Source organism: Rhododendron vialii, chromosome 3a (assembly GCF_030253575.1).
Source record: "Rhododendron vialii isolate Sample 1 chromosome 3a, ASM3025357v1".
NCBI classification, from domain to species: Eukaryota; Viridiplantae; Streptophyta; class Magnoliopsida; order Ericales; family Ericaceae; genus Rhododendron; species Rhododendron vialii.
Window position 1 is genome coordinate 17,060,341 of NC_080559.1, and position 10,423 is coordinate 17,070,763.

General features: G+C 37.7%; 1 protein-coding gene across 1 annotated transcript; it reads right to left on the reverse strand.

Annotated features, from left to right (window-relative positions):
* Positions 1-6,911: 6,911 nt before the first annotated feature.
* Positions 6,912-9,799, reverse strand: LOC131318759 (ABC transporter G family member 6-like). Its single transcript, XM_058348725.1, has one exon. The coding sequence runs from the start codon at positions 9,400-9,402 to the stop codon at positions 7,165-7,167; it is 2,238 nt and encodes a 745-aa protein (XP_058204708.1). The 5' UTR covers positions 9,403-9,799; the 3' UTR covers positions 6,912-7,164.
* Between the last annotated feature and the right edge of the window lie 624 nt (positions 9,800-10,423).

Here is a 10,423-nt window from a genome sequence, read left to right on the forward strand (position 1 = left end):
ATTCGGCGAAAACATTAGACACGTAAAAATTCATAATTAGTTGGATATTATTCAATACATTTTCAAAACATATTTATCTTGCCGAAATGGCTTTTTTATCCATTGTTGCAATATTTTCTAAACCTATTTTTCTTAAGATAAATGTGTTTCAAAAATATATGACGCATATAAGAGACTAGTTGCATTCTAATCTAAACAAAGTAGTAAACTCGAACCCACAAGAATGAGAGAAAACTCAGAAGTTGTATTGATAAAAGTTAAGGGTCCATTTGATTAGTGAGATAATAATAGAAAATGCAAAAAAAAGAAAAAGAAAATATTTTTTTTTTGTGTTCACTTAGCAAGAATATCTTAGAAAATGGTAGAAAGTGAACTTTTCTGTACAACCCACTAAAGCATGAGAGCTTAATTACTTTACTTTTTCTCACAAAATGTGCAGAAAATTTTTATTTTCTCGAGAAAATCAACAACAATTACTCTAACTTCCTTCTTTATCCTCTTCCCTCCACATTTTCTCTCTTTTGATTTTGGCAATTTTATTCCCTCAAAATAAGGATTTCTTATTTTTTCTACTATTCTCTTGCAAAACTATTATTCTAATCAAACGGATGTAAGAAAAGAAATAAATTTTCTTTTCTTTCACTTCACTTTCTATCATTTTTACTTTCTATTTTATTTTTCTCGCTAATCAAACGGATCCTAAAACAAAACATTAAAAACACCAAACCCTAAAAATAAATAATCACAAAGTTGGGGAAACTATCAAAATTGCAAATGGGAAAGAAAAACTAGACTTTTCCAAAAAAGAATTACCGACTAAGAGTTATTAACGTTTAAAAACTTTGCTAAAATGGTAAAAATATTAAATTGAAGGCCTAAACGAATGAATTAGGCCAAAATCCATCATGCGTCATGACTAAGGGTGGTGACTATTGACCGCAATGTGGAAATAAGTCGGCGTGGCCACCAAGGTTGGGCCCGATTCAAGCTCGTCTAAATTTTGTTAAATCGAATAATTTGCAATTAAGTATCGTTTGTGCTGCTGAGGCTTCGACCGTCCAATTGATCGTGAAATTGGGCCTCTATGTATTCTACATCAATATATTAAACGATATTCAGACAATTTACATGAATTTTGACGTGCCTAATGTTCTCAACAAGGTCTAGAATACAAATGGTCTCAATCACTAAAACAGACCTAGGAAGGGCCCGAAAATGGCCTAGATAGAATCATTTAGTTTCTTTAAGGTACCGAAGAGGACCTGTTCCTTGTAAGGATTAAGAAGAGGCTCATGCATTTAAGGATATTAAGATAAACTATCAAGGATAAGATATTAGTATAATGTGAGAGGGACTGTAGAAATTAGTTTGAAAAACGTTTAAACTGGCTCGGGACACACACTCTACGCTACCAAAAAATGAAAAGAAGGGTATAATCAATGGAAATCAAAAGAATATTTATGACTGGAAGTCAACGTGCACGTTATCTTGCAAATGGAATTCAAAAGTCACTCTTATGTTAGTTGCGTCCCCATGGATTTGACAAATTGTGAAGTTCCTTTTTTCCGAATTTCCGAATAAAAAAAAAGGCAGGGTGAACATTGTGAAGTAAATGTAGGGGTGACAAATTGAACCCAGATCCATTAACAAATCTAAATCCATCAACTAAAAAATAGACCCAACCCAACCCATTTATTAGTTGGGTAAGAATGGGTTCAAACCCAGCTAACCCATTATTAATTGGTTATAATTGGGCATTAATTGGGTCAACTTAAATGACCCAGTGGTCAATGAAAATAACCCACCAAATTCCAACCTCCCCTCTCTCTCTCTCTCTCTGTCCCCACGCCCCCCGCCCCCCCCGCCCCCCCCCCCCCCCCCGAATCCCATGCAGGAGCGTGACATTCTCTCTCTTTCATTCAATTATTTTGTGCTAAATCACATACGTCCAAAAATATTTTAAATGGTCCGAATTAAAAATCAATTATGACCGGTAACAATTATTTTGACCAGTCAAAATTGAAAGCACATCTCATCCATTAATTGCGCGAATGGACCCGTAAAATTGTGCACCGCCGTGAATAAATTTCTCTCATGGTAGTCCCGCAAAGGGTTTGGATTAAAAAATTGACTTATTTTTTTGTCCTTATTAAATTTTTTTTTGTTTTGTGTCATATTTTTGTGACTTATTAATTTGTTTTGATGAGAGGAATCGGAAAAGTAAAAAAATTTGATCGAAACTTATAATTTTTTGAATAAAGACAAAAAAAAATCAATAAGACAAAAAAAATTACTTATTCTCGTCTTTTTGAAAAAATTTATGAGTTTCGATCATAATTTTTTTTTACTTTTCTAATTTTTCGATCATAATTTTTAGTATATATGTAATTGGGTTAATGGGCGGGTCGGGTTTGCTTTAAAATAAATGGGTCGGGTTGGGTATGGGTAATTAGACTCATAATTAATGGGTCTAAATGGGTCAATGACCCATTAAAGACCCAACCCACTAACAACTTACCCAATTTGACCCAAATCCGCCCGTTTGCCACCCCTAAGTAAATGTGTATCGAAAATATATCAAACAGTATCCGAGTAACATAAATATTGACATCTTAGGTTGCGTTCTTATGAACTTAACTTAAGTTTAAGTATTTTGTCTTTATTTGAATTTTTTTCGCATTTGTTAGTTTTGCGCCAAATTTTTGTGGGTTATTGATTCGTCTTGACGAGACGAATCAAAAAATTAATTTTTTTTTTTTACTTTTACCCAAATATTTTGAGAAATAACCACTTTTTAGCAACAAAAAAAAATCACTTTTTGGCCTAAAAAATAGTTATTTCTCAAAATACTTAGGTAAAAGTAAGTACTTATTTTTCGTTATGCAACACATTTGACCGTTTCATCAATCAATGAAAGTCAAAGCTATCATTTTGACTTATTTTTGTCTGTTTCAAAAAAATTATGAGTTTTGATCAATTTTTTTAGTTTTTCAGTTCCTCTCTTCGAGATGAACCCATAAGTCACAAAAGTTTTACCCAAAACCAACAAATGCAAAAAAAAATTGAATATAGAAGTAAAAAAGTCACTCTACTTTTTAATCCAAATCCACCCGGAATTCGAAAGTCACTCTTATGTTACTTTAATGGGGAATGGGAAATCTTGTAGGGCGCTCTGCTCTAGTACCGGGCGGACCGTCCATTGATTGGATTAGAAGCTGCACTATTTATTGCCTAGATGGACGGCCCGAATCTGCCCTAGGGGGCTTAATTGTGCCTATGAATTTGTGAAATATTTGTGTAGTGCCAACTGTACGTGAATTCAACATTGAATTCAACTGTGGAATCACATTTCGATATTACTACTTTAGACTTTTTGTAAAATATTTAATGGAGCGATCGATAAGATTATCAAGGCTTCATTTCTTGTAAATATTTGTCTAATTTTTTTTTGGTAATTTTTATTTTTTTAGCTTTTTGTTCAGTTTTTTGTAGTAATTTTTTGAGATAATCATTCGTCTTGACGAGATGAATAAAAAAATTTAATAATGTTGACCGTTGTTGAAAAAAGTTTATCTAAGACGACAATATAGACAAAAAGGACACTTGTTTCGTATTGTTTTGTCTTTAATGATTTTTTTTTGGTTTTTGGTCATAATTGTACTACCTTTTAAACTCCTCTCGTCGAGACAAATGAGTAATTCAAAAAATATAACACAAATCTAAAAAAAATAGGAAAAGACGAACAACACACAATAAACGAAGATGAAAAAAATTACAAGAATGGAGCCTAACGTCAATTTTTTTTTTCAAATTTGTGATGCTTTCCTCTTGTCCCCCTTTATCTTTGTATATATTACAATTATTTAATAATACTCTCTCCGTCCCAATTTAATGCCCCCTACAATTTTTCTTGCATTTTCAAACCCCACAAAAAATATTTTTTGCATTATTTTTTAAATTTTCTTACACCAAATTAAAGTGCTCATTGAGTACTTTAATTTGGTGTAAGAAAATAAAAATATGCAGAAGTATATTTTTGGGGGTTTGAAAATGCACGGAAAATCGTATGTGACATTTAAATTGGGACGGAGGGAGTATGTTTTTTGCTGTTCAAAAAAAATTATTTTTTCAATAATGTTTGATCGAGCCTTTTTTGTCTCAAAATTTTCAAATATTTCTTTTAACTACTTACTTTTAGCTTTTATTTTTAAGTGTCGTCTTAAACCTGTTTTACCACATGAGTTTTTTTTTTTTTAAATAAATATGGGATGGGCAAAGCATTGTCACGACCAAAAGATAGAGTTGTCAACCTATACTAGTGCGTTTCTTTGTTATAACATGTCTACCTGATTACTTTGCATCTTTAATTAAGCAGTGGTGGAGCCACACAGACGGGGTGGGGGAGGTGTCACCCTAATTTCGAGCACAAAAGTTTTGTTACACACTAATGTAGTTTGATTAATTAGGTATTTTAATTTACATGAACAATTTAATATTTTGTACAAATAATGTAAAAATTACTGTATAATTTTCCGAGCACAAAAGTTTTGTTACGAGTTGGAGAGAGAGAGAGAGAGAGAGAGAGAGAGAGAGAGAGAGAGAGAGTGGACCATTCATGTAGCACAAGAAACTGAAGGACAACGAGAAAAACCATTTGTTTAGTACTCCAATTAATTACTCCATCAGTTCCTAAATAAATGTCTGGCACGCAAAATTATGTCTTCAAAAAGATGCATTTTGTTTCGTTAAAAAATTAATTTTTTTTCACAAATCCATAGATAGCAATGAGTTCTATTAGATTGTGAAAAAAAAATTAATTTGTTAATAAAAAATATGCATGTTTTGTAAAGCTTAATTTTGCGCACTGAACACTTATTTAGGGACGGAGGAAGTAGTTGATTTCGTGTGACCCTTCTCTACCTCACCTGCTGTTTTTTTAACTTGACGTGAACTTGTTAGCATCGAACGCTTTTTACTAGAGTAGTTGTTTGGCGGACCGTTTCAGACACTCCCCTCCCTCCCCATCATGCATGTGATACAGGCAACATCATGTACGTGTGGTATCTATATCTATATATACATAATACACCTATATCAAATATACGACTCCCTTCTAATAAAGGATTCCTTGTTGAGTTAAGTTTAATGACCTCCTTTTTTCCGATCATATTTTGATGATCCGAACCGCTCAATGTGATCAGAACGTGATTTCAAAGGTCCTCGGGAGAAACCAGAGCTTTTCATAAAAATGCATTTATAGCATTTTTACAAAAAAAACTACTCGGATCAAACTCTTTCCGCTCATATTTTTTTCCGATTTCACATGGGTACCCTTAAAATTACATTTTAAATACATTGAACAGTTCGAATCATCAAAATTTGATCGAAAACAATATCAAACTCATGAGGTCCTTAACTTTGCAAGTTAAGAGATCCCTTAATGGAATCTCATTTCTGGGTCATATTTTGATGATCAAAACCGTTCAAATTGTTTAAAATATATATTTAAGGGTATCCACAAGCATTCAACTAAAAATAAGACCGGAAAGTGTTTGATCCAAACAGTTTTTCATAAAACTTGACAGAAACTGTTTTATGAAAAACTGTTTGAATCAAGTACTTACTGGTATTCTTTCGAGCTAATTTTTCGCGAGTAATCTTAAAAACATGTTTTAAGCAAATTAAACGGTTTACATCATCAAGATATGACCCAAAAATTCGAGGTTCGCATGTAAGCAAAATGAGGGATCCCTATATATATATATATATACAATATATTTGTATGTATGTAGGTATCTATATATACACATATTTATATTTATATTAATGTACGAAGATCATGAGGAACAATTAATCTAAAAAATACCGAAAAAGATCGGACTAATGTACGAAGATCATGAGGAACAATTAATCTAAAAAATACCGAAAAAGATCGGACTAATGTACGAAGATCATGAGGAACAATTGTCTTTTTGGTCTAAAGTGTCGTCTTATATGATCTTTTTTCAACATCGGCCTACATTTCTATATTTTTCTGATTACTCTCGTCGAAACGAATAATTAATCTAAAAAATTATGGCAAAAAGCTCAATAAAAAGTTATGAAAAGTATAAAAAAAAAATTACCGAAATTTTTTTTAGACAAAAAGTTTACAACAATAGAGTGTAACTATGAAATCGTCTACATGAGCGCTTGTTATTGATGTGAATAGAATGCCATTGATCGATCGAGTTGTTAAACTTGCATTTACAATCCATAACATGCAGTAAACTTCTTTTTTTTACTACGTACGTACTTACCCAGTGGAAAACATTATGATGATGCTACTCCGATCCCAGCAATAACCTCAACATATATAATGAGGTGTTTTCGGTTGGGAATATAATTAAGTTAAGGAGATTTTGTTGTTGTTGAAAAATTCTTAATTGGTTAATCCACTAACCATATATGTGTGTAAGTAAAAAATTTTTAAAAAATGTCAAATTATTTTCACTAATCGATAACTTGTCAACAAGTGTGAACAACTTTGTAAAATCCCACAAGTTGTTGCAAAAAATTGTAAGGGGAAACATGATGGTCTGACAATTAATTTTTGAATTTAAATGGCTCAATTATCAGGTGCAATTAATACGCAGGACCCACAGGTGATGTAAATATGATTAGCAAACGTATTGTTGATCTAACTAACAGTTTTTAAAAAAAATTAAAAACTGTTCAAAACTACTATTACTACTACTACAGTAGTAATTAAGCAACGAACGTAGTTGAATGTTATTCATTGTCACCAATTTTTTATTCCAGCTATTGTACATGGTGGCCAGCACAATATACTACTTCAACTAGAATTGAAACTAGAAATTAAGTAACTAATTTATTCGTATCATTGAAGTGTAAAGGGGTATATGTAACAATTTTAAGCCTCCAAATATATAGTATTATTATAACTTAAAAAATTCACCAACATTAAAATGCCATTCTTATAAAATTACCCCCGCCACAAAAAAAAAAAAAAAAAAACATATAATCTTCCCGCCAAAGTGAAACAGAGAGTAACCCATGCACCACAATTTTAGCACTAGATGGAGTATTTGAAGAATATATATATATATATATATATATATATATATATATATATATATATATATATAAGGAGTTTTTTTTTTTTTAACTCCTCTTGTTTTTACTTCCCATCAGCAAAGACAAGTAAAACAGGATCCGAAAGAAGAACCCCCAAGCCACCGTTATCCACAAGCAGCTCCACTTACTCAAGTCCGTAATCCCCTGCTGCTGCAGAATATCCACTCCTGTGGTCACGCACGTCGAGCTCGAGATATTCACACCCAAGGTACTGCTCATGCTACTCAACAGCTTCAACTTCATTGACTCCGGGACCAGTCCGAGCGGTGAGTTATCGAAGATCTGAACCCCTCTCACAAAGCATTTGTTGGGGTCACTGAATTCGTTCTGCAAAACTGCTTCGTAAGGGTACTTAACCAGCGATATGTAATGGAACCAGATCCAGTAAGGGGGGATTCGGTTTCTGTTGATGAAAAAACCACTGAATAGGAGGAAATAGGCTAAGATAGCGACAACGATGGTGTAACCGAGCATGACATGGGGGACTACACCGGAGAGGAAGGTGACGAACGAGCTTCCGGCCCAGAAGGAGGCGAGGATTATGAGGAAGTAGAAGAAGAAGCCCGAGAGGCCGCCGTCCAGGCCCACCGCAAAGAACGTGATGGAAGCAAACGCTAAGGAGAGGAAGATTAATGCGGGTAAGGCGGTGAGGGAGTGGGAGAGGACGTAGGAGGATCGGCGGTAAGCATTGTGTGCGGTTTCTCGCATGAAGATGTAGCGTTCCTGGAGGAAGACGGGGAGGGCGTCCGCGCAGGTGTAGAAGGTTGTGGACATTGCGAATGCGAAGAACCCGAGGCGTTCCTGGACGCCTTTGGGAGAGTTGTCGAGGTGCCAGAACATGGTGGCGAGGATGAACCCTGTCACCACGACGGCGCCCAGGCGGATCCCGAAGAGCTCCGGCATGCGGCGGGAGTTCGTTATGGCCCTGTTGGAGAGCACGGCGATCTCTATCCAAAACGGATTTGCGAAGGTGGGGACCATTGAAGTGGCGGAAGAGTCGGAACCAGCAGTCGTGGCACCCGAGACCAGTTTTCCACGCGAAATACTCGCGCTTATCGCTTCTTTCAACGACAAACCCTGAGTTGGTGTTTCACTCCCGTTGAAACCATTTCGAGTGCTTCGCTTCATGTTTTGCCATGACTTGTTGAATTCCACTAAGGCTTTCGTACCTCCTGGAGAGCCTTCGAGTTCGCGCACTAGATCCAGCGCGAACTCGGTCCTATTCTCGTTTTCCGGGATGGGATGGCCGAAATCGGAGAAAAACATGGGGAGACTCAACGGAGTACCGCTGTAAACAGTCTGTCCACGGGATAAGAAGAGCAATCGGTCGAGCAAACCGAGGATTCTGTAGCTGGGCTGGTGTACGGACATGATGACGATGCTACCGCTGTGTGCGATTCGCTGTAGCACCTTGACCACCATGTAAGCGCTGGTTGAGTCGAGACCCGACGTCGGCTCGTCGAGGAAGAGGATGATGGGGTCGTGGATTATGTCGATCCCGATGGAAACTCGCCGCCGTTCGCCGCCGGAGACGCCGCGGTGGCCTTCATCGCCGATGACGGTTTTGGCGGCGTTTCTGAGACCGAGTTGGTCGATTAGGGCTTGGACTCGCATCTTCTTCTTGGATTTGGATAGGGTTCGAGGGAGACGGAACTCGGCGGCGAACATGAGCGTCTCCTCCACGGTTAACATGGGGAAGAGCAAGTCGTCTTGCATTACGTACGCTGATATCACCTTCATTAATCGAGATTCCAACGCTTCTCCGTTGAGAGTCACCCTTCCTTTCAAGCTTCCCTTGGCGATTCGGTTAGCCAAGGCGTCAATCAAAGTGGATTTTCCCGATCCACTGGCGCCCAGAACGGCGAGGATCTCGCTGTCACGCGCCTCACCCGAGATTTCATTCAACAGCACCTTCGTCTTGGAGAAAATATTTTCTCCGGCAGCCGGTACGGCGGCGTGGCGGCGGCTCAGCGTCATTTTGCGGCTTACTTTGACGCTGTAAGTGAGGTTGGTGAAGGAGAGAACGAACGGGAGAGACCTGGGCTCTCCGCCGGCGTCATCGCTCCCCATCTCGAGGACTCGGTGAACCGGGGTTTCGTCGCCGGTGACTTCTTTCCGTACGTCTCCGACTTTCTTAAGGAGCTGGCCCAGCGTCGGCGACGCACACGCAGCGCCGGGGGCGGAGAGTTCCATCCCCTGCCGGCGGTGGAAGAACGGCGCGCAGTCTCTCGCCGGAGAAATATTTTCCGCCACAACACGAGACATTCGAAATATCTCTCTCCCTCTCTACACGTGTAGTAGCAGCAGCTGAATCGACGGAGTTTTAGAGAGACAGAGAAAGTGTGAAACTAATTTTCGAGAGAGAGAGAGAGTGTGAGAGCGCGTACGTACGTTCTCACTCATGCGATACGTGGATTCATAAGGCCAGGAAGCTAGTACTGAACGCTGCTACAGTGCGGTGGGGGAGGACACAAGAAATTAATCCAGTCCCAGGGGAAGTATAGTAGTAGTAGTAGTAGTATGGGAGGTGGGGAGAAGTTATGGTTCACAGCTGCTTTAGTGGGTGAGAAGTTGTACAACTTCTTGAAAGTGCTTTGAGAGAGAGAGAGAGAGAGAGAGGAGAAGTCCAAAATCCAACTCTCAACCCAACCTCTTTAAATACAAATGGGCAGGTGTTTTCTATATATAGAAAATTTGGTTTGAATTTATGCGTATACATACATTGTTGGTTGTATCTATATCTATTATATTTATGTATGAGATGCGTGTGAATTGGGCTCTTTTTCTCTCTCTAGTTTGGGAATGGAGGTGAGAGAGAGGTGACCTACACCTCCTAATCTTCTTAACTACACGCCTGCCTGCCTTCCTTACTTGCCGGGGAAAGATGTAAAACACGTGGGGTGTTCTGATTGAGTTGGACTTCACACGTGGCATTGTGGTTCTCTCTCTCTCTCTCTCTCTCTCTCTTCTTTGGGATTCCATTTGTTTGGTTGCATGTAGTAATTAGGTGGGGGTGGTAAGCTACTGTTTGCCTAAGCTGTAGAGATTTGTCTAAACAATCCTCTTGCTGAAAATATTCGCTGCTCAACTAAAAAAATTATTTATGATAAAAAAAACTAATAAAATGATTTTAAGGATATGGTAGATAATAATAAGAAAAGGGGAAATTATATTAAGCCCCCTCCAACTATACTCGGTAACGAGTTGCCCCCTTTGTCGTTTAACTCGGACACTTAACCCCCTTCATCTTTTATCTCGCGCAAAATGGAAGATGCCGTTAACGGAA

What these genes read in the sequence shown, in the direction of transcription:
- LOC131318759 (XM_058348725.1), bottom strand. Translation starts at nt 9,402, where the DNA reads ATGTCTCGTGTTGTGGCGGAAAATATTTCTCCGGCGAGAGACTGCGCG.